The 25,549-nt window shown below is 39.0% G+C and overlaps 1 protein-coding gene across 1 annotated transcript; it reads left to right on the top strand.

The window, feature by feature from the left end:
• Positions 1 to 2,146: 2,146 nt before the first annotated feature.
• Positions 2,147 to 25,465, top strand: tbx4 (T-box transcription factor 4). Its single transcript, XM_015011411.2, has 8 exons — positions 2,147 to 2,293; positions 2,576 to 2,670; positions 9,801 to 9,920; positions 10,812 to 10,959; positions 19,070 to 19,222; positions 20,732 to 20,820; positions 21,392 to 21,627; positions 21,708 to 25,465. Exons 1-8 carry the CDS (start codon positions 2,150 to 2,152, stop codon positions 22,370 to 22,372), a joined length of 1,650 nt encoding a protein of 549 aa, XP_014866897.2. The 5' UTR covers positions 2,147 to 2,149; the 3' UTR covers positions 22,373 to 25,465.
• Positions 25,466 to 25,549: the final 84 nt, after the last annotated feature.

Raw genomic sequence — 25,549 nt, 5'->3', positions numbered from 1 at the left:
ACCGTTCTGTGTTCACAGGGCCACTGCACCAACAGTCAGCCCTGAGGAATAAACAGCAGAAGGTTCTCAGGGCCTGGGAGACAGTAGCAGGACACACTGCACAGGTTTACCTGTGGGCAATCACTTTTCACTTAATAAAGGATCAGTGAAGATAACTGTAAATGAGTCTAACGTGCAGGAGTTACAACATGTTCTAAAAGTCTAATTATTGTTTTAAAAAGAAAATCATTCAAATAGCTCGGTTATATTACATTTATATTTTATACTAAGCGTGAGCAACACTCAGGTAGGAGTGTGTGTTCAGTCTGCAGCTGAAGCTGGTCGCTGCAGCAGCAGAGCGAGGGTCTGCCACATCTCGCTGGTCGCTGCAGCTTTGTCCCAAAAATCCTCATCATACAGATTGTGAGCAGGTGTTGCTATCAAGGATCTGAAGCAAAGATTCATTAACAGAAAGCTTTCTGAAAAGCCAGGTATAGGCCAGTCGGCCTACAGGAATTTTTTCGCCATGGAATGAATCGACACATGGTGGCAGGTTTTCAAGTTTGTTAAATGTTTGTCGATCTGGGGTATTTAGATCCTCGAACTTTAAACAGACCAAACAGGCAATGAAATGATTATTATATCTGAAGCTGAATTATAAAAGTATAATTTTAGTTGTAGGAAGGGAACATTTAAATAGTGATTATGTGTCTTTTATTAATTTAATGAATTTATTTTGTAGGGAGAACATCTATTAATTAACACTTCTAAAAATACACCAGATTTTTCCTAAAGACTGTTTATCATATGATGTTCCTGGACAATGTTCAAAAATGACTATTCAATGAAGGTTAAAATTACTTAACATAAACTTTCAATAAATAAATAAAAAATACAAGCAATACAATCTGTAAATATAAAACAAGGAAACTACAAGACAATCAACATGTATACAAAGTAATAAAAACTAAACTTCCTCCATCTAGATGACAAAACACAGGTGGACACATGGAGGAAAAGGTTCTTATTATTCAAAATGTTGACAGATCTGATGTGTTATCAACCAGTCCTTTAATTGTTCTTTAAATGGATTATAAGTGGTAAGAGCTCTTATTGTACAAAATAATAATGTATTATTTCATGAAGAACCAGAAGAAAGGATTGGATCATTTTTTAAAATCTTTTCCATATATATTGATAATATAAACTTCTCTAAACACGTTACTTTAAATGTACATTAATTTTTTTCATCTTAAAGCACATTTTTAAACATATTTTTTCCCTCCACAGTTTTAAATGAAAATGTAGATTAAACATGTTCATGTTCCAGAGTCAAATCAGCTTTTTACATAATTATAATGTCTTAATAAAATAAAATAATTTAAATGAGTGTTGGATAATCAGCAGATGCTTTGATTTCCAAACTCAAAATAACTAAAGTTTACATTTCCTGAACTTGGCTAATATGAAGAATGATTGAGGGGATTTGATGTGGTTATTTGTTCAAGAGAAAACTTTGCGTGCGTACACACACATACGCACACACACACACACACACACAAAATAATAATGATACTGATGATGATGACTTTGGTGAATAAAGTTTCACTGCATTTCAGGTTATCACTGAACTATAACAAAATGTAATTAAATTGTGTTGTTAAAAAGAGTACATTTACAAAATAAATATGAACAAGTATAAATATGAAGTTATATTGTATTTTATTAATGGTTTAAAAATAAGGCATTTACTTTATAACGTAAAGATGAAAACTGAAAATGACTCAATGAAAATACTTTGTTTTCTATTTTCATCTATTATTATTCAACCCAAAAAAAGATGTGAGTTAAACAAAAAAAGACACAACGTAAACAAACCACATAAAATTGAAAATTGTAAATTGAAAACATAAAGCTTAAAAGCCGACAGTCCTCAGAGCAGAGAGCAAGCTGCAGTTTCACAGAACAAATATATTTTCCTCATTAATCAAATCACAAATGAACCTGAATGAGATCAGCCAGCGGTGGTGGTGGGGCATGCAGAAGAGCAGCCACTGTTGGAGAAGAGAGTCACGTTTCAGGTCTGCAGCATGATGACCCCTCCTCTGACCCCTGAGTAATCTCCTCTCTGATAAGTCTGACAGCTGAGTATTTGTGTAATGCTGCAGAGATGCTGCAGGAGAAGGCTTCAGCTGTGACGGATGATCGTGTGAGCCGGGTCCAGGCCAATGCCGAGACGGATCTGTTTCCAGACCAGTCCCAACTTGGTGCGCCCACCGCTCCCACCGCTCCCACCTCGGCTGGGCCTGACCAGGTACAGATGGAAGCTGCTGGCTGACCTTAAAGAACCCAATTATTTTTCACTGACAGCCAGAGGTTCTTTTAATTAGAAATACTTAAGCTTGTTGGGAGCACAAACAACATCTGAAGTCAACTTGTGACCAATTATGTACCAGTTAGTGAAACGCTGGAATGTATTTATGTTTAAATACATAGTTTGAATATTTTAGTATCTCATTTTTCATGTGCTGGCATGTAAAATTCAGCTGCAGTGGATGGTTGGAGTTATGCAGAGGGAATTTATGCTCTCTTTCAGAACATTGAGAACATTAAAGTAGTCCTTCATGAGAGGGAGCTGTGGAAGAGGTTCCATGAAGCTGGAACTGAGATGATCATCACAAAAGCTGGAAGGTCAGTAAAAGCTTCATGTTCTCAGTCTGGAGCAGATCTGGGGGTGGCTTGGTTTTCCTACTTGTGGCTTGTGGAAAAATTCACATTTTTATAGGCAGAAGGATGTTTTGCCTCTGGTAGTTGAGGGGTCCAGAGTTGGAATGAATTTGTTGTGAATTGGATTAATCGCAATGAATCGATTATACAAATAATGATCAACTAATTTAATAATCGAATCATCATTAATTTAAGCATACAGACTCCGAAAAAAGCCAGTTACTGAAAGAACAATGGACTAAGAGCAGTAATGAAGCCAGAACAATACAAACATACAAACATTTTATATTTAATATTAATTCAATAACACAATGCAAGCGATTGTCACCACATGCTCATCCAGCAGGAGTGAATCCTGTACAGTCTGCTGGATTTCCTTAGACAGAAACATTTTAATCTACTTCAGTAGTTAATTGAGCATAGTGCACGGTTTAATAACTAGGATCAATTGGAATGCATTTGTAATTGTAATGAAGATATTTTTTGTAAAGTGCCTTCAGACAGAATTTTTTGTGAACTGGTGCTATAGAAATAAATGGAACTGAATTGAAAGAAAGAACTTTCTTTGTCTATAAATTGGTTGTATCCAGAACTCCTCTAATAGCAGTTTTAGCTTCACCTGGTTCAAATTCTGGACCTTTACACATCTTTTGCTATCTAATTCTTAATTGGTAAATCCAAAAAATAATCAACAGATCATCATACACTCTATGTAGGCAGAAAGAGCTGAGCTTTTCACATGTAGATGTTAGAGGTATATGTTTTAGCTACATAATATGTTAATATGTGTTAATGTGTGTGTGTGTGTGTGTGCGCGCGTGCGTCCACGCGTGTGTGTGTGTGTGTGTGTGTGTGTGTGTGTGCTATATTTGTGTTACAGATATTACCTCATTCTTGGCAAAAAGTTTACAAATCACAACACCTTCTTACAGTGGTTTATTGTTGATGATTTTTATCATTCTGTTTGAAGAGAACTGTTCAGATTGAAAAGTTATACTTAATTCCAGCTCAAAAACTCTAAATTTGCATGAAAATTTTCTGTAATTATCCTTAATGCAAACTTTGGTTGAATTATAAAACAACATATTTTACAGTAAAATGGGAACTTTTAAAGTATCATAAAGGTAAAGCTGGAGAAGAATGGCAGATCAGCAGATGTGCCCAGAGCAGTTCTCCCCTGCAGCAGCGACACAATCAGAACTGTAGTTGGGGGGATTTTCCAGGGCATAGGAAGGATAGTGAAAGGTATTGGAGCCTAAAGTGCAGGATTTATGGATCGCAAATAGTGATACAGTTCAGTTATAATCCCTTTGCTGAAAGAAATTATGCTTTCTACACATCAACAAAAAAAAAAAACAGCTCAGTGTTTTATGTGCTGAAAGATGCTCCCATTCTTCAACATTTGTGGAGAAAGTAACAGTAAGTCTTTGTGATGAGAATGATACCTCTCTGCTGCCACTTGTGTGGACAGATAAAATTAACGGAGAGACGGAAAGTTCCTGCCACATACATAATTGAAACCACAAATGACTGCTGGCCTTGTTGGATTTAATGCGGCCTGAGGATTACGTAGTGAAGCCTTTGGACATTAACCAGAGATTGAGAATACTCGCATCAACCTCTGCCTCTCATTCCTCACTCAATGAACTTTTTTCCAGTAAAAGGTCACCACATTTTTTGCTTAGAGCTACATAACTACAGAAGATAGACTTTCGCTTCCCTGGCTGATAGAGTGGTTTCTGAAGACTTTACGTCCTTTGAAGAACTATGTAGTGATGCAGGCTGGAGGCCTTCTGGGTTTACCTGCCAGACTGCAGCTGATGGTCCTTGACTAGTTTTAACTGGACATATTCTGCAGGTGCTTCTGCAAGTTCTCATGTAAAAAAAAAGATTTTGCATTCCTACATATTCCAATGTGTTACAGTAACTCACTGGACTAAGCCAATGTGCCATAATATAAAATGTTTGCTTATTTATACAATTAACCTTCTAATCTGAATTAGATTTTAACTAGCTTAGAAAATAATTTACACACAAATTATAATTTGTGTGACTTATTGGGATTTTATATCATAAAGCACCATGAAGCAGCATTTATTTTATGCACTGTTTTCATGGGGCAGTGTTTTTTGTTTTTCTGCGATCTGAATTGCAATAACATTCTGAGTAACACAATCTTTGCTCTTTTATTTCAAAACCCTAAATAATTACACACAAATTTCTGATTGCTTATCAAACCTGAAAAAAGTCTGTGACAATACGCAAAGTGGGATTTGTTGTGAGCCATTTTTCTACTCTTGAACAAATTCCCCAAGCATTGCTGTTTGTGCTTTATTTAAAAATTGCCTGGCAGTTTTATGGGGATTTTAATAAAATCCATATTTCAAAACAACAAATTCAAAATGCATCAACAAAGCAGGTGTTTAGAAATAATTACTACCAGAGGTAATAATAGTTTTTTCAGTGTAAGTGATGATCAGTAAACAGCCATGTCTAAGACAACAGACCCCTTGCAGTAAGTTTTAGACACTAATAGACCAATGGATTGATTTATAACGTGCACCAAGACCAAAAATGTGATGTGAGTTTGAGAATGCTATCAATGAGGTGTGAAGAGGGTGAGTGCAGAGGCGGTGGAGAGGAAGGACAGATGCAAACCCACATTTTTAACATTTCTCCAACACCAGCTCGCTCTTTTCCTCAAACAGCACCAACCGGGTCCGATGCTTGTTATGATGAGTGTCACTGTCCAGGCCTCTTCAAAGCGCCAGGCGCAGCGCAGTTCTTCCCTCACTCTCCTTCTTTGTACACAGCCCGTCAGAGAGTCGCAGCAGCAGGCTGATAAGAGAAATCCGGCGCCCTCACTAGGCCTGAGTACTATGTTTGGATCATTTCATCACCACACACACACTTTAACCCCTACCTCTGGTGCTCCTTTTGATCTGGCCGTAGTGGTGGAGATTCCCAGAGAAGGAACGGATTGCTGGAGGCCCTACACATGTGGGACTGTTGGGAGAAACAGCTGGCTGGCCAGAAAAAAACACGTACACCCTGATACTGATATCACACATGCACTCTCCAACTGCCGTTTCTCATGCTTCTCTTGAACTCACTCAGTCACACCAGCAAATGGAGGAAATACTCTTTGTCTTTGGTGATCGGCGGACCTGAACTCCCTGACATTTCAAAATGTGTGTTGAACTGCCATCTTCCATCATCATGTAGGAGCACTGGAAGGAAACCACAGAGCTCAGAGGTTTTTATGCTGCTCATATTCATCTGAGCTCTTTGTCTTTTGTTTCTCCTCATTTGTGTTTAGAGTTTGATCATCGGTTTCAGACCACTGTCTGTATCCGATGAGCTTACAAATTAAAATAAAATCACAATAAATACTCTGAAGAATTCACATATTGATGTATTTAGATTCATATTCAATAGTAAAATGAAATATAAGGAGAAACCGTGGGGTGAAACAGTGAGTTTCACAGAATGGTCCAAAGCTGTGAAATTCACTGCCTTCAATGTTCTGTTTTTGGTTCAGTTTAAGCTAAACCAGGTTTGTTTAGAGCTGCCTTCAGCACATAGCATTATTGTGACACTCCTATGTTTCTACAATGGTTTGTTTTTATTCTAGCCTTTATTCTTAAATTATTGGAAAACACCTTGGCACAGTAGAGACTGTTGTAAAATGTAAATTTGACTCATTGATTGTTATATTGATTTGATTATCTATGCAACCTTCCAAAGATTCTTCACATATTCACACACAAGTTTCAGAACGCTCTTGTAAAAGAGATTGTGCTATATAAATAAATTTGGTTTGATTTGATTTGATAACTGGAAACATCCATAAAATATTAATATGTACATTGTAGTCACAATGAATATGTTGAGTCATATTGTACAATGAGTTCCTTTTGATCTCCAACAGATAAAGATTAGAAAGCTGAAGTCTGTGTCAGGTTCCTTCGCTTCACTATATCTGATGGCAGATGTAGAATGATGAACGTTTTTCAAAAATATTGGAGAGTGAGAAAACTTACAATCAACTACCTCCACTCCACCTGTTGCTGTTATTAAATTAAGTAGCACAGGACAGAGCTGCACAGTGCTGTGCCTGCTCTGCAGCGAGAAGGTTCTGGTTTCACATCATAGATAGAGGCTTTACAGGTTTTCTCCATGCATACATCTGTTTTCTCAGGAGGTTCCAGTTATTTGTCCAAAAACAGTTAATTTTCTCTACATGGTGTCTACCGGTAGTGCCCTGTGATGGACTGCTAACCTGTCCCGGCTCTCAGTTTGTAGAGCCTTTACTCCCAATTTCTGCAGCATTTTTGTTTCCAATTTCTTTATTTTTCACCATTCTCATTGTCAGTATAACAGGTGATTTATTTAGTTTGTATTATGATAACAAAGCTGGCCAAGAGCAGGCCGGCTGGCCAACCTTAGCTGATGTTAAAACAAAAAAACTGCATACAAACTACAAACTGCTAAAACTGAGGTTTTAGCAGTTTAAATGCATTTTATTTTTATTTCTCATAAATGACATTTCTAATGTTGGGTAAATCCAGCAGGCCTGTGGAAACCAGTTTCCTTTTTACCAAGAGGAAACAACTTAACTTAGTTTTAGTTTCATAAAAAAACATATAACTGACCAAACAAAATGCATTCAATTAAGATTACATTTGAAATGCTTTGAGGCTCAGTTACCTGTTCACTGGTTTCTAACTGACAGTAAAAAATATTCGCTTAGCACAGTGGTTCCCAGACTTTTTGGGGGGCAAAATGAATATACGTAGCTGAAAATAGACACCAACATCGGTAGCCTACAAGGTACTTGTTAAGCTTAAGGTTCTGTATTAATATTAGCTAGTCATCTTTTAGCTAACATTACCTGCATCCAACAGCTTTACTCAACTCAGTCAGTTAGTTTGGAGAGAAAAACTGTGAAAAGTTCTTTGCGTTTTGCTGGTTTGCTGCCGTGATTCTAACACAAACCTATGTAGCTCCGCACAGCAGCAGCAGGTCTCCTTCACAGGTGTAAACCCAGCGCGTCGTAGTGCTCATGTTGCGTTTAAAGGCGGCTCGGAAAAACAGGTTACAACATGTTAACAACGGATTAAACAGTTTTAACTGCTGATAAAAGTGACAGGACACAAATATGGGAGGTGTGGAAGCCTCTACTGTATCAAATTGACATAGGAATAACAGAGAGTTGGCCATTCTAAGGTAAAAACCCAGCGCGTACAGTGTTCATGTTTTGTTTTTTTTTTCATCCAGACGGCTGCCGCGCCCCCCCCTGCAATGACACGGCGCCCCCTCTAGGGGGCGCGCCCCACAGTTTGGGAACCTCTGGCTTAGCAGATAACATGAACCGCTACACTGACACCTGAAGACCTCAGATTCCGCCTGACAAAAAAATGAGTTTCATATTCCTGTCCTAGTAAATGTATGAACAGATTTATGTGGATTTTATTTGCCAGGACTAACTGAGTCTCTTCCATATTGAAGCAGAGAGCCTCAGCCTCGCCTCCCCCATTATGACCATATTCTCCAAATCCAGGGCCCACATGTCTTGACACAGGCCTCCATCTGCTCTGTCTGTGTGCTGGGAAAGGAGCCTGAGATGAGCAGAGGTCTGTTTTGAATGTTCTCCTAAGATTAACCTGTCTTTCAGTGAGGATGATAGCAGATCTGATCTGCACAACTGATTGGATTTGAAGCCTCACAGAGAGATTTAAATTACCTGCCCTCAATCCCTTTCCCTTCCCTCTAACGTAAGGGAATATTTACAGTAACATGATCGGAGACATGAGCCTTTGAAGATCAACAATTGAACCAATCGGAGAAGCAAGTATGACGACGGTTTGCTGCGTTCCCATCAACCCAGATAGGCACGCAGGCCTGCTCTGAGTGTGCTGTCTAATGTTTGAGCGCATCGCTATGGGCAGTACCCACACACAAACTGCAGGCCCTACTGACTGCAGCCTCTTAAGCAATGACGAGCCAGCTGTTTAAACTGTCCGAGCCCGGTGCCATTAAAAACCACTTAGGGTTTTATAAGAAGACAGACAGTTCTTTGTGAAATTTCCTTTTGGTGCAGATGGGATGAAAATGTTTTTGCTTTCCCAGAAAAGGTCACCAAATGTGGCTTCCTTCTTGTATTTTATAGCATTGACTTCTGTATTAGACTCTTCTGTCTTCTGGTTTTGAAGCATTAAATGGATGAGAGATAATCCCACACTTTCCCTGAGGTTTTTCAAAAGCAGCTGTAAAGTTAAAAGGAAATGCAACGTAGTTTTACATTTTTACAAGTGGAAATCTGAAAAGATGTGGTGGATGTTTGTATTCATTTGAATTCATTATTCCCATGCTTTGATCTCTGTAAATTTGCAGTTGTTCCATAATCTTCCCATTTTCTGATGAGGGATTAAACAATGCTCTGTAAAATGTTTAAAGATTGGTGTATTGTTTTAGAAGCTTTAATCATCTCCTCCCTGCTGTTTGTTCACTAATGCCCTCCAACAGACCTCTGGATTTTTGCTGGAATCAAATTAAACACAGCTCAACCTGTCAATAATTAAAGGCTGTTGGTTATGTCTGACTTTATTTAGTGGCAGCAGAATGAAGGGGTCTGAGAAGAAATGCATGTTGTACTTCTCTTATTTTTACTTGTAAAAAAAAAAATAGAACGATGTAACCTTTTTCACAATTAAATGTGACTTTGTTTTGGTCTTTTTTTTTTTTCAAAGAAAAACATAAACAAGGACATTCTAATAGATTAGAGCCATTAAGGTTTCTGGTTGCAGCATTTCATTGCACTGAATTGATGGCTTTGCAGCAATCCCTCATACTGAGGAACCATGTAGTGACAGTGGAGAGGAAACCTCCCCTTTAACAAGAAAGGGGCTGGCTCAGTGTGAGCAGCTGTCTGCCTTGAACCTGATGTGATGGCACTCCATGTCTCCTTCAGGGTCTTGATCTCAAAGAAAATCAAAGCTAAACAGATCATCTCTGAGCCGGATTTTATGTTTATAGGATGAAACACATCAGAAGGTAAGTGTGTCTAAAAGTCTTTTTATTTTCTTCAACAGGAGGATGTTTCCTAGCTACAAGGTTAAAGTGAGTGGCATGAACCCCAAGACCAAATACATCCTTCTCATTGATGTTGTCCCAGCTGATGACCACCGTTACAAGTTCTGTGACAACAAGTGGTAAGACTGGTTGAACAAAACTCCTCCCAGTAAACGGTGGATCAGTAACACAACAGATATCAGAATTCTGAGAGAAAATTGACATTAACCAGGAAATCATCACTTCACCTTTAATAACATAAAGTTACCTAATTTTTAAAGTGCAATCAGTAATACTTTTATAACAAATTTATATCAGTAATGATTTCTTGGCTAATGTCAAGTTGTCAAAGGCATTTTGAATAATGCCAACTTTGTATTAAAAGTGTCATAATTTACCGAATGACGCTTTATGACAACAGTCATAAATATTCATGAAGGCTTATTCATGTTCATGACAGGTGTTATGTCATGTTTATGAAAGTGTCATGTCAGTCTTATTCAACCCCCTTCAAATAAAGTGTTACCAACAAGTTTCTTCAAATGTAGCTGACTTTGACAATTACTGCATGAATATTTAAATTCTTTACTTGCACCTTGGGACAAGCCCTTGCTTATTTTGGAGGCAAATATGGGAAGATTCTGCACTTTATAAAAAAAATGTAGGATGTTAAATATGAAGGAAGAAGACCAAGAATAAGTAAAACTAGTCGGGATTCATACCATCTGAATAAACTTTAAAGTTTGTGCTTGTTACTCATGGAACAGTAACATGACAAATTGAAAAAGTGTGAGGTGTGAATACTTTTACAATGCACTCTAATGCCAGAGCCTGGTGTTGGGGGGCGGGGGGGTGTCCTGCTGTTATTCAGCAACATATTAAGTTAGATAATTATTGATAATGTTTCTGGTGCTTCACCATAATGCATGAGGACGCTGTATGTTCTGGTAAACTGTACTCTTACAGCCCTTTGGATCAGATCGATGTATGACAAGTCTCAACACACATCTCACATCCCAATGTGTTTTCAGGATGGTGGCTGGGAAGGCGGAGCCTGCCATGCCAGGCAGACTCTACGTTCATCCGGACTCCCCTGCTACAGGAGCTCATTGGATGAGGCAACTGGTGTCATTTCAGAAGCTGAAATTAACAAATAATCACCTGGACCCATTCGGACATGTGAGTACCTGACAAAGTGCATCAGGGTCTAAAAAGTGGTTTACATGTATCTCTCATCTTAGTGAGTTCTAGAAGATCTAAATGTCAATTTAAAGGGGCAGTATTATGTAGGTTCCAGGCACACAGTCTAACTGTAGTTGGTGACTTTCTATAGTTAGAAAGTCACTAACTGTAGAGTTGTGCCAATTGAAATTCTGAAAAGTTTGTGTAATGGATACAAGCTGAATTTGAAAAAACTCACGTTTTTGATAAATGTTGGGCTGGGATGAGGTGGTTTTTAAACCATACTGAAATATATTCCACAGAATTGCAATGGAAACACTTTTCTTTTGCATCACACAAGTCACAAGTCACACAAGCCGGATGTTACTACTAGCAAAAACCACGAAGAAGACAACAGGAAGTGACTTATTCAGAAGAACTCTGGATTCTAACATATTGAATCCAAAGCTCTTCTGTAAAATCATCAACTACAATTTCCTCAAAACACTGCAGATGCAGCTGCTCCTTATAAAGGGCCTGTTGCTCCACCACCTGACGTCTCCTCTGATGGCTGATAGATGATGAGTGTAGCACCAAACTTACCAAACTTATCAATTACCAAACTTACATCCATCACTTCCATGACTTTTAATGACTTATCGTGTGAACAAGCTTAGTCACGCATAATTTTAATTTAATTTCTTATTTGATGGAAGCACGGCGATTGGGACTCTAGCAGAATATAGACAAAGATTTGTGCACATTTGACATAGAAACAGCTTATGTTATCTTCAGTTGCTATAAAAATGCTATATGTATCACATATAACTTAAAAGAAATTAGATTATAAAATATAATGCCTTTGAATTGGACCTTTGTCTCTGGTTTTCACTCAATCTACATTCAGGAAGTCATCAGAACAAGGCTCCTCTACTAACAATAGAAAAGTTAACTGGATTCACAAAGAAAAACACGAGAGTTGGAAGTAAAGCAAAGGAAGTAAAGTATGCTATTTTTTTATAACTACATGATATTTATGTTAAAATCTTGCCCTGGCTGTACACTATTTTTTCCCTTTTCTGTTTTTATATATTTCATATTCTATTTACTTGACTTGATTGTCTTTCACTTTAATGCTGTTGCAAAAATTTACCCAGGATGAGACAATAAAGGATATTTATATTCTATTTTTCTAAACAGTGAAGGAGAATGAACACCTAATAGCCTGGAAGATTTAAAATAACTGAGCTCATAACAGATACAATGGAACACGACACTGATATTACGGCTTTTGTCTAAACATTTTGCTGAAAAACTGCATAACATTATCACGTTTCCCAGACTGGAGCAAGCAAACAGATGGACGGACAGGAATGAGTAGATGTGCTCTCATTTATCTAAAATACATCTGCTGGTGATTATTACACACACACGCACACAAATTTGTATCTCTAGTCATATTAAGACATTGTATTGATTTCTATTGGTTTTAAAAATTGTATTTTTCCCTAATCCCGACCATTACTAATCTCTTCCTTACTCTAACCTTAACCAAAACTAAATTCACACCTTGCCTCGAGACGTAACTCCTAGCCCCAAAACAGCACTGCTCCACATGGGGCCCGGGTTTTGCGCCCTATAGGGAGCAGTGGGTTCTCACAGCATATTATTTGTTAGATGGACTTTACATTGTATTAAATACAATGCTACAGACACAATCAGTTTGAAAATGTATGACATTCTTCCAGAATTAAAAAGCCACTTGAGTCTGTTCCTAAATCAAGTCCATCGAGTTTGAACAGAAAAATTTATGAGAAGAAGACCTGATGTTCTTTAGAATAAGCCATCTACACAAACTTATCTATTAATAGAGTTTCAAAGAGCAAAATCAAATCAGTTCTGTCTAATTGTTTTAGGGTAAACACAACCAGTCATTCAAGACAGTTTCTTAACTTCAAGTGAAGTTTAGGCTATTTACTCTATAGCCTAATATTGCCAGAGTGACAGAGAGATGAGCAGCACCATGATGGAGGGCCTTTTCATGTGCTGACTTCTAAATGATGGAATGGAAGGAGAAAACAAGTGCAGAGGAGAGTGTGTGAGGAGTGTGACTGTGGCAGTTCTCCCCAGGGGAACTCTGGGATAGCTTGTCTGAAGCCATCTCATCACTGGGCAGGCTCATTAGGTTCATAGCCTCTCAGATCAGTGGTGGAGCCTGTTGTCACATCAGTTTGAGAGCCTGGGCAGTGAAAAGGTCGAGTAATGAGAACAGAAGGAGTCGGAGGCCGAGCAGGGGATGGCGGGACCAGGAAGTCTGCTGCCGTTCACAGGACAACAGATCCCCATGTCTGCTCATTATCTTCATTACACAATATAGGACAACCTCTCATCTTCATCTCATTAATCCCTAAACAGCACAATTACACCTCTGAGGAAATTCACATACACTGAGTACGGAAAGTATTCAGACCCTTTCAAATTTTTCACTCTCTGTTTCACTGCAGCCATTTGCTAAAAATAAAAAAATTCATAACTTTTAATTATGAACTTTCTCATGAACGTACACTCAGCATCCCATCTTGACAGAAAAAACAGAAATATAGAAATTTGCTCAGTATTGAGTAGAACCACCTTTTGATCTAGTACAGCCATGAGTCTTCTTGGGAATGATGCAACAACTTTTTCACACCTGGATTTGGGTATCGTCTGCCATTCTTGCTCGCAGATCCTATAAAGTTCTGTCAGGTTGGATGGTGAACATTGGTGGAGCCATTTTCAGGTCTCTCCAGAGATGTTCAATAGGGTTTAGGTGAGAGCTCTGGATGGGCCAGTAAAGAATGGTTTCAGAGTTGTTCTGAAGTCACTCCTTTATTATTTTAGCTGTGTGCTTCAGGTCATTGTCTTGTTGGAAGGTGAACCTTCAGCCCATTTGAGATCCTGAGCACTCTGGAAGAGGTTTTCTTCCAGGATCTCTCTGTACTCATCTTTGCTTCAAGTGCAACCAGTCGTCCTGTCCCTGCAGGTGACAAACACCCACATAGCATGATGCTGCCATCACCATGTTTCACTGCTGGGATTGTATTGGGCAGGTGATGAGAAGTGTCTGGTTTTCTTAGAATTAACACCAAAAAGTTCAATCTTCATCTCATCAGACCAGAGAATCTTATTTCTCAGTCTGTGAGTCTTTCATGTGTCTTTTGGTAAACTCTATGCAGGCTTTCACATGTCTGGCACTGAAGAGAAGATTTCATCCAGCCACTCTGCCATAAAACCCTGACTGGTGGAGGGCTGCAGTGATAGTTAACTTTGTGGAACTTTCTCCCATCTCCATCTCTGGAGCTCAGACACAGTGACCTTTGGCTTCTTCTTCTTTCCCTCTCTCACCAAGGCTCTTCTCCCACAATTGCACAATTTGGCTGGATGAAAGAGTTCTGGTCATCCCAAACTTCTTCCATGTAAGCATTATGGAGGCCACTGTGCTCTTAGGAACCTTAAGTGCTGCAGAAATTCTTTTGGAACCTTGGCCAGAACTGTGCCTTGCCACCAAGGCAAGGAACCTTAGGTTCCTTGGGCAGTTCCTTCCACATCATTTGCTCTGACATGAGCTGTGGGGTCTTATATAGACAGGTGTGTGCCTTTTCTAATTAAGTCCAATCAGTTTAATTAAACACATCTGGACTCCAATGAAGGAGTAGAACCATCTCAAGGAGGAGCAGAAGAAATGGACAGCATGAGTGTCACAGCAAAGGGTTTGAATACTTATAATGATGCTATATTTCAGTTTTTGTTTTTTTAATAAATTTGCAAAAATTTCTACATTTCTGTTTTTTCTGTCTAGATGGGATGCTGAGTGTACATTCATGAGAAATAATATGAACCTTTTGATTTTAGCAAATGGCTGCAGTAAAACAAAGTGAAACATTGTTCACTCACTTAATTAGCAAAGACTTTTTTTCATGTAGAGACTGAGGTATTATCAAGTCCTATCATCGTGTTACAGACTTTCCAAAGATTCTGATTAGATTCTAGTTGATACTAGGCTGTGAGGTCAACTTGTGGCCGCAGAACTGCAGAACTGTTTAGATGTGGAGGTGCTGTATTGGTTGGAATTATAACTGATCCCAGGCTTTATTATAAATAACGTAGACTTTTACATAAATAATAACCACCTAGTGGAAACATGACAGCGTTTTGCAAGCTTTGAGGAATCACTAGACATCTAGTCTTCCTGTAACGATGCTTTGCTGTAGCTCAGGAATTTAAAGGGGCAGTATTATGTATTCCCCTTCGTAGAACAGTGCCATTTTGTAGAACAATCAAGTAACTGTTAATTTCAGTTGTCATAAAAATGGTATATAAAGCAAACATAACTTAAAAGAAATCTGACTTAAAGTAATTTAGCACCTTTATATTGGGCCTTTGTCTCTTTAAAAACCCTTGGACGTTTTGAAACTCCACCTTCAGGAAGTCATCACAACATGGCTCCTCTATTAACCCTTTAATAATGATTTTACCAGCCTTTCCCTCTCTCAAAGGCTGCTAGAAGTAGCTCCTATAATGAGCTCCTATAATGAGCTCAGCTGATGTACGGTTCCACCAGGTGTTGGCTAATTGTTCCTGGCTAGTCTGAAGGAGCTGAGTGGGGGATTTCTGGGGAGGGCTGTTCTGTGAGACAGTAGCTTGGAAACTGCAGATCTTAAACATTTTGCACAGCAGAATGATTGCCAAGGAGATTATAGAATTTCTTTAAAATGCATGAAAAAAATCAAGGCAACATTCCACGTACATTTTAAAGTTAAGCTCAAAAAAGTTAATTTTACAAAATAATGCCCCGTTAAATGTGTCCTTAGGCCTAATTCAATAATTTTAAAGGTTATTTCATCCTTTAAATTTTTAATTAATCATGTCATAAAGTGATAGACCCTAATAATCCATAAAATGTAAATATGGATTTATGTTTCAAGAAAAATAATAGAACGATATTTAGACTTAGTGATGTGTGATGGAAATGCAAGTGTTTTTTTTTTTTTAATCAGTTTTTGTTTTTGTTATAACTTCTCTTAAGCCCTGTGTTCTTCATGAAGCTATTTTATGTAAAAAAGCCTTGGAGGGTTTTCTTCTCCTCACTCTCAACTGGAGAAATGTTATATAACTGGGAAAGCGTGTTGGAAATCTCTGTTTAAAACCTTTGATGTCAAGTCTGAACATCAAACATGTTCTAAATAGAACATATTGCCATGAAATGATATGATATAATTTTTTTAATGACTTGAAAATGCTATCACAGATGAAATTCCACATTTTCTGCTTTTTTTTTTATTCGGATTTGGTCAAACAAATATGTAACTTTGTAACTTTAAAACAGAAGGGTTTTTTTTCCCTTTCCTTCATAAACAGTCACTAGAATCAAAATATGTTATATAAATAGATACAAAATATCACAATACGTTTAGTGCGTCAAAGAACATATAAAATAGATAAATATAAATGTAAACTAATTTTGGCCAACAAACTGTCTGAAATCAGCTACCAAGTGTAAATAAAAATACTTCAGTACATAAATGAAACAAACTGCTGTGGTTCAACTGAACATTAAAAAAACATTATGTCCAAAAATAAGAGTCTTCTTTTGATATTTAACGAAATCTTCCTTTTAAAGATGCTCAACAAAAAAATATGCCTGATTCAAGACCAAGTTAGCAGGTAGCTAGCTTCTTATTCTGTTTCTGAGTAGTCATGGTATCTTTGCGCCTGCAATCAACCGGGTGCTGACAAAACGGACAGAAAATGTTCTCTTGTTTCATATAACTTGAACTTCACACTTGCTTGAGTTATTTATTTACTTTTTGTCAAGATGTTAGTGTTTCAGAAAGTCAGACAGAATGAACCAGTCACCATGGCTGACTGGTTCATTCTGTCTGTATGGAGAGGAGAGATGAGTTCCGCATAATCAGGTAACAGCGGGTACGGAAGCTGCAGCGGCCAAAACACTACAGCTAAACTACTGTATATTCTTCCCTTATTGCAGATATCAAGTCTGGTAAAAACCAGCCCCATGTCCTGCACTACTGGCCTCATACTGAGGGTTTGGACTCTCAGCTTCAAGACCAGCAAAAAGAAACTATATTGACAATCTTGACCAACGTGCAAGAGAAAGATATATCAACAGAATTGCTCTGTCGGGATTGACCCATATAAGACAGAGAATATGGTTTAGCTGATTTATTCATAGCCACTGTCGTGGCATATAGTTACAGATACCTACCCAGATGTCGGTCAGCTACAAAGTTTCCAGAAGTATGACGTCACATGATAACTATGTATTGCCAATGTTTGCCCGTGGCATATGTAACGCACAAGTTTGACGCTATGAAACTTACTGTAAATTGGAGGAAGTTCAAAGCATCTCTTCCATCCATCATAATAGGCAAGGATCAGATCCCAGACTCCAACGTCTCTCTGCCGACGTTCTAAGCAAACGGTCACTACTGGAGATCCTTCATGCCCACAGTAACCCCATCCACAACAACTCTTTGAAGATATGTATCTAGATGATTTTATTTTCTGAGACAAATAAAATAGCTGAATTAAATCACACTATTATATCTTTCTACTGAGTTTAATTTCACTCATTCTGTCACACAACTCCAACTTGTAAATGGATATCAATGGATGGATGGATGGAATATCAATTGCAACTTAAGTATTGTGGCAGGATTAGGGTTCTTAATATAAAAATAACTTTTCAACTTATCCAAAACTAACATCCTGGTGAATGAAGAAAAACAAACACAAGGCTAATCTTTTTCTTTAGCCACTGGCGGTCCAGGAGTTTCGGTATCACCCACGGACAGCAGAACAGAGGTAGGAAAATACTAAGCTTATTTCAGTCTTCCTCAGCAAGAGGAGAAAAGGAGGAAGACGTCGTTCAGTGTTCGAGCAAAGCGTAGCAGCCCACGGCCTTTTCAACCTTTGCCTCTCTTTGGGAGCCCCCTTGAGGTGAAGGCTTCTCAGGAGAGTCTAGAAAGGGAGGAAGGGAGCGCAGCTTGATGTTCATCATTGCTGACAGTGCTGGACCATTGGTGACCCTGCTCTACAGCTGCTAATGCCTGACTGGGCCCAGCATGGAGCTGCGGTGAGCAGAGGGATGTCAGTCAGCTGACCTGCAGCCACCTAACAACCTAAACGCATAACACACGCCACCTGTTACACAGTTCTGAGAGTCCCCATCAAGTCAGATGAAATATGCAAAGATGGAGTTCATCACTTATCTTTTTGCTCAAAAGCGCCAGATTCAAAGAAATATTTAACAGGAAACACTTGGTTTTCTGTCTGATATAGATTTGATCAAACAGCTCCAACCTGTACTGTATCAAAGATGAATCACAGAAATAAGGGAATAAATCACCTACCAACCACATATTTCACCACCATCACCTATCAGAGTCTGAGACAGGTAACTTTGGGAACTTTGCTCCAGTATGCGGTCTGTAACCATAGTAACCACAGTACATAGTACACTGTGTGCATAATTATTACACAAGTTGTCAACTGATCATCAACTGATATGTTTATACTCAATAAGCATTCAAGTTTATACAGCTTGGAGATGGAAAATATGCATGAAAATGATGATATGATCAAAACTAAAACTTTCCTAATAATTGTGCACACAGCGTAAACAAAAGTTGGGGTCTGTCACAGAGACGTGGTCTCACCTTTGTGCTAACCTGCGTCATAAACAATAGCTTAAGTTAAACTTATACACGCTTTCTATTCTACAACAAAGCTTATTAAACTGATCTCAGTGTGAATCTTTAATATTTTCCGATCTTTCTTTATTACAGAACTACAGAACTACACAACTAGCGCTGCTGATTTTACAGGCTAAAAAGATGCAAATGTTGCTCTGCAGGAACAACCCCAGTTGGATTCTCTGAACAGTTAACTCTGACATAGCAAATGTCTTCACGTCACAGGCTTATTTTATCAGTGTCAATGAATAATTTTTGCGTATGTTTTCGATTTGCTATATAAAAACGGATGTAGAAAGCTAAACAACCCAAGAAAATGTCTTAGATTTATGTTCTGTTCCTCTGTGGCTTCAACTAAATTTTCACTTTCCTAGATCATCCTTAACTCCATGCATAAGTACCAGCCCAGGCTTCACATTGTCAAAGCTGATGAAAACAACGCCTTTGGATCAAAGAACACAGCCTACTGTTCTCACGTCTTCCATGAGACGGCCTTCATCTCAGTAACATCTTATCAGAATCATAAGGTATACAAACCTGACTTTTTATTCTCCACACGGTCAACAGCTACAGATCTGAGTAATAAAAATCAATAGATTTGCTTAGAACGTCCAGAAAACATAACCAGTGGTGCACCAACTGCAATTTTCTGGCCGACTGACGATTATCAATCATTAAAAAGCCTGAAAATTTTTTATTTAATTAATATAATTTTATTTGTATTAAATAATAATATTAATAATCATTTGAAAAAGAGTTTGTGTGTCTGTGCAGAGTAATCATATACACATCTGGTTTTAAATGTAGACAAAAAAAAACCTTGGCTATTTACACTGAACTTTGGTCCATTTGACCACTAAAAGTTAAGCTTTGTTTCATCAAAACGGAGGTGCAAATAATTTTCCTATCCAGGTAACATCTGTTCATCATAACCTTTTTCAAAGCCACAATTCGAAAATCACCATCATAATTAGGGCGGTACAAGCCTCTCCATTTTTCTTCCAAATGGATAGATGGTCATTGGGACTAAACTGTTCCACTTCAGTTACATGAGACCATAGAGCATGTCTGCAGAGATGAAGATGAGATGTTAGACTACATCCACAAATGTGTCAGTTAACCTATCAGAAGCTTCCAAAGACATGACATTATCATCTGGGCTTTCCCCCATTGTTTAAAGAGACAGTAATAATTCTTTATGTAATGTTTGGATTTTGAAGACATTATTAAATACATTTTTAACATTCTTTCTCACAGTATTGTACCTTTTGGCAAATAGAAATAATTTTGGTGATTCTAACTGACATATAACAAGACAGGTTTGCTTTGATTTAACTTCAGACAATGATAAAGAAAGGTGTATGTGTCTTTTTACCGTAATCATTGTATCTAAACTTTTGGTTTCAACAATAGGTACATGTATTTCAGTACTTTTGTAAAAAATTATGTAGACATAGCAATTTTTTAAATGGAGAAAGAAACATTCACGATTCAGCAGCATTCTTCTCAGCAGCATGTGTGGCATTTCCCCTATATTTGGAAGCGATGTTTCATGCAGTGTTTTAAATACAAGAAAAGTTATTGTGTATCCTAACTAACATGGTAGTATCTGCATCAGACTGCTGATCCTAATATTTATTAGATTAGATTAGATGGCTCTGCTGTTGGTAGCTGCAGACTGTGCTGCTGCTCTGCATTGCATTACAATGTCACACTGATTCAACACTCCTGTGTTCAACCACAGGTGCTTCCTTTACAGCTTAATGACTTAGCATGTCTGCAGCTTCCTGAAGAGTTGGATAAGAGATGGGTCAGGGGTCCCACCCCCCATTCCATGTCTGAATCTCAGATCTCAGTTTCTGATTAAATTTGAGATCTGTTAGCTATATAAACAAAACACTTCTTCTGCTATGACATTTGAAGAGTTGCTGAGCTCCTGTTTAACACAGCAAATTTGCTTATGAGTTCTAATTATTGACTTACTTACTGATTTAAGCCAGAAAATCTAAGAGTTGTACTATAATGTTTTTTTTTAGATCACTCAACTGAAGATTGAAAACAACCCCTTTGCTAAAGGGTTCCGAGGCAGTGAAGAAGGAGACCTGCGTGCTTCCAGACTAGAGGGGTACGTTTCTACAGTAAGCCACCAGTGAAGAACTGATTTCATATATCCTTTAACTTTAACATATTACATCTCACTCTATGGTTGCACTGTTTGCAGTTTTCTGGACGATCGCTGATTACTAATCCTTAAAAATCCTGATCTACAGATTCTGATTTTGGCCGATACAGATTTTTTTGTCTGAAACGTTGCTAAATATATTAAGGAAGTCACTGAGTTGGTAACAGTGGGGTGACTATAGTTAATGGCACATGTGCAGACATGACGTGGTGAGCAGGTCTGTCAGTCAGACTCTCTCATGACAGAGCAAAAGAAGACGGTGGCTGATTTTCAGACCTTTGCCAAGGTTGATAAGATCAGTGGACAAATTCGGCCGTAAGTATCAGATGATCACGGATTCCCAAAATCAAGGAACTCAGGGCCGATTCATCAGTGCACCCCTAACTCATACCTTTGATATCAGCATACTTTTTAGTTCTATAAGACTGTTTTTTTACAGACGCCTGTACTTCTCTCTGAAAATGTTGACTTTTCAATGAATGTCTGACAAAGCCGTTCTGTTCCTGATGTTTAGGAAAGATTATCCAGTCATTTCTAAGAACATGGTTCGTCAGAGGATCATCTCCTCACACAGCCACCTGGCAGGGAAGCTCCGGGCTGGAGTATTGACCAGCCATGCTCAGGTCCTGTCTTCTTATCCATATGACACAGGAGTTTCTCTGTCAAACTTAGAATCCCAGGATTCTATCTCCAACCACTTTCCTCAAAGCAGAGATCCCAGTCTAGTTTACCACTGCTTCAAACACAGAGGTACGTTTCTGTTTTTATAGGGAAATAATACAAAATCAAACACAGCGGGCCACATGTCAGTTGACTCTTTTGCTCTGCAGATAACAGCCGACACTTGGAGCTCGGATGCAAGCAACCATATCTGGAGTCGTCATCGGTGATGTCAGAGGAGCATTTCTTCCGTTCTGGTCCCTCCTACGAGTCACCCTTGCTCTCTCGTCCCTACTGCGGCGAAGCCATCACTGCCAGAGAAGCTTGCATGTATAGCGGGATGGAGACCCAGCCAGGAGCAGGGCCTGGGGTGGCAGAGAAAGACGAGCGGACCATCTCTCCTTCTGTTAACTGCAGCATGTGGGCCACGATGCAGCCATATTCCCGCTATGGCGTGGAGGCCGTCCCGTACCAGCCCTTCACCTCTCACCCCTTCTCCAACGCCGCAGCTGTCCACCCCGTGCTGCCACAGCCCGCCTCAGCAATGTTACCCCGACCGCAGACCGACCTGGGCGTCTACAATTCAGCTGTGGTTCAAAGAGCTCTGCCGGTCATACCGCAGTCATCCTCCTCTTCGTCCTGCTCTCCAGTTCTCACTGGTTCCAGTGATGTAATAAGTCATCAGCCTTTGTACCACAAAAAGTCAGGCTCCCCACTCCAGCCTCTGAAAGAGTATTCAGCATGTTCTAGCCAGAGAATGATGCCTATCCGAGATTCCTCCCATCAGTACCAAGTGGGGCTGAGTAATGCAGGGAGTCACTGGACCGACAGCTAATGTGTGGATAAACCCCTCTGTTCAGGTGAGACGTCATAAAAAGTTTCTGAAAGCCCAGAGCGGCTGAAGATACTGAAGTACAATGATACTGAACAGCAGTCATGGTCTCTGTTGAACTGCACTGCACATCTGTAATCTATACAGCCTGTATACTGAACTGTCAGTGCCCACCTCTCCACTTATACTGGTATATAACAGATGGTGCAAAGGCTGAAGATGACTCTGAGACTCGAATGCAAACTGTGTGTGTGAGGAGCACAAAATATCCAACACACACCCAGGTCACAACAACAAGCCAGGAGGAGATACACACAAAATATGGAAGCAGGAAGACGAAGAAAGCATAGAAAGAGAAAATAGTCAATGATATTACTATCAGTATTTTCTGAGTTGCCTTTTAAAGTTGCGGTACGCAACTTGTATAAAAATATTTTTAACATATTTGTTGAAAAAGTTGTGCCATGTTGTGACAGTGTGCTGTGAGACAGATCTGTGAAAAAAATTTAGCTCCTCTGCCTTCTCCCAGAAACAACCAATCAGATCCCAAAGGTATCTTAGTTCTGCCAATTATCCTCCATGTGGCGGTGCTCATCCCTCCTTCTGTCTTTCCCCATTGCTCGCTGCTATGCTGCAGCTAGCACAGCCTGTCCTGAATGCTAAAACTAGTTAGCATGGCCAGCCATGACTGTGGATGATATACTCTATCCATCCATCCATTTTCTTTCGCTTCTCCAGGGTCAGGTCGTTGGGGCAGCAGCTTCAGAAGGGAGGCCCAGACTTCCCTCTCCCCAGCCACTTCTTCCAGCTCCTCCGGGGAAATCCCAAGGCGTTCCCAGGCCAGCTGAGAGACATAGTCCCTCCAGCGTGTCCTGGGTCTTCCCCGGGGCCTCCTCCCAGTGGGACGTGCCCAGAACACCTCACCAGGGAGGCGTCCAGGAGGCATCCTGACCAGATGCCCGAGCCACCTCAACTGGCTCCTCTCGACGTGGAGGAGCAGCGGCTCTACTCTGAGTCCCTCCCGGATGACCGAGCTTCTCACCCTATCTCTAAGGGTGAGAAGGGAGAGCCCAGCCACCCTGCAGAGGAAACCCATTTTGGCCGCTTGTATCCGGGATCTCGTTCTTTCGGTCATGACCCAAAGCTCATGACCATAGATGAGGGTGGGAATGTAGATCAACCGGTAAATCGAGAGCTTTGCTTTTTGACTCAGCTCTCTCTTCACCACGACGGACCTGTACAGCACCCGTTTCACTGCAGATGCTGCGCCAATCTGCCTGTCGATCTCCCGCTCCCTTCTTCCCTCATTTGTGAACAAGATCCCCAGATACTTAAACTCCTCCACTTGAGGCAGGACGACCCCCCTGACCCGGAGAAGGCACTCTACCCTTTTATATATATACTCTATTATTTATTAGGCTTCTTGATCTGGGACTTGAGTCCAAATTTCATACTACAAACAAGCAAATGCTAGCTGGTATGATAATAAAACATCATTGAATCCTTGACTAAGCAGTTTACCTGGAATGGTAAATTGTTTCTCCACCATTAGCACATTTAGCAGCAAATACATGGGATCCATTGACAACGCTAAGACCCTCCTCCTGGCTCTGATAGGTTGTTTTGGTCGGGAGTGGTGCATTTCTCCAGAATGCAGTGGTGCAAATTGATCTTTTCACAGACTATCTGTCTCACTACATGGTGACACCACATAGAGACAGTTTCAACAAATATGCAAAAAGCATTTTTTTTTTAATAAAAGCTGGATACTTCAGCTTTAATGCCACAATATGTTTTCCTAGAATGCTTTGTTACATACTGCTATTGTCAAGTTAATGAATATATTATTGAGAAACATTATTTCAACATTACTAAACGTAATGTTGAAATACAATAATACTGTTGTATTATTGCCATGACACCTGGATACGTTTAGTGATACCATGACAGGTGGCTCTCTATAATAAAGGGTTCCCAAGTATTCCCAGCATAATTATATATTTGCAGTTCTGATAAAATAAAAATTAAAACAATGCATTAATAAATAAAGAATAATAATGGCTTTGTTTTCAGGTTAAAATGTGTCAGTTTGGATTTTGGTAACAAACTTAGTGCCTGTGAAAAACATAGAATAATAACATTTAAATGGATTTAAAATAATTATAGATTTTAAATATGAAAAGCTGTTGCAGACAGGCTGATATGTTGCTGTTTCACAACTAACTGAATGATTGATAAAGATGCAGAATCAACATATTTTATTTAGCTTGACCTCTGGACATCTGAGCTGAGGTAAAGGACTACATCCTCCAGGACTTCTCCAAATGTGACGTCACCGTCTGGACCTAACATAGATGATGAAGGAATGACCGCAGCAGGAAGGAAAGAAAAGATAATGCCTTTCTTATATTATAACTCTTAGAGAGAAATTAGAATCAGTGGGTCAAAGCTTTAAATTAATCAGCCAAACAAAAATTCTGCATCCAAATCCAGAGTTTATCATTATAACAATTCATTTGCTTGTCATTCAGAGCAAAAGGAACTGATAGGTTCCTCTCCTTTGTTTATTTGGAAAACCAGCAGTCAAACATTCATAACATTAAAGTGGTGCTTCTAACCAAATTTTATATAAAAAGGAAAAAGTAACTATACAAATAAAACAGTGTGAATAGCAGAGTAGTACTTGTTAACAGCATATTTGCACAAGTTCATGTCTCTTCCAGCAGTTTGATTCTAACCATTTAATTTCCAGTCAGCTTTATTTGGTGTTATTTTCCTACTGGACTGAGCGTGGTGTGACTGTCACCACACAGCTCAGATTCCTCCCCTATTGCCAGAAGATCCTGGCTGCTTAAGCCATGTCAAACATTTGCGGTCTAGGAATTCCAGATTGCACGTCTGAGAAATGTTAGAAATGGCAAATTCCTGAATTTTTACAGATACATTCTTTACAACTTGGTGATATGCAGTCAGTTTTATTGAAGAAAAAAGATTATAACAGTCCTTTTCCTAACCTTTTTATATTCATTCGCAGTAGTTTTCAAAAATAAAACTGGGAAACTAAAGACAGTTTAAATAAAAAGAGAAAAATGCTTACACTGTTCTGCTCATTTTTTTTCTTCTCTGACAATAAAAAATTACTCAACAACACTGTGAGAATGTAGAAGATGTGTAGAGTTA

Source organism: Poecilia mexicana, unplaced genomic scaffold, assembly GCF_051168715.1.
Source record: "Poecilia mexicana isolate PSO_F unplaced genomic scaffold, ASM5116871v1 scaffold_13, whole genome shotgun sequence".
Taxonomy (NCBI): Eukaryota; Metazoa; Chordata; class Actinopteri; order Cyprinodontiformes; family Poeciliidae; genus Poecilia; species Poecilia mexicana.
This window is presented reverse-complemented; position numbering and strand designations above follow the sequence as displayed.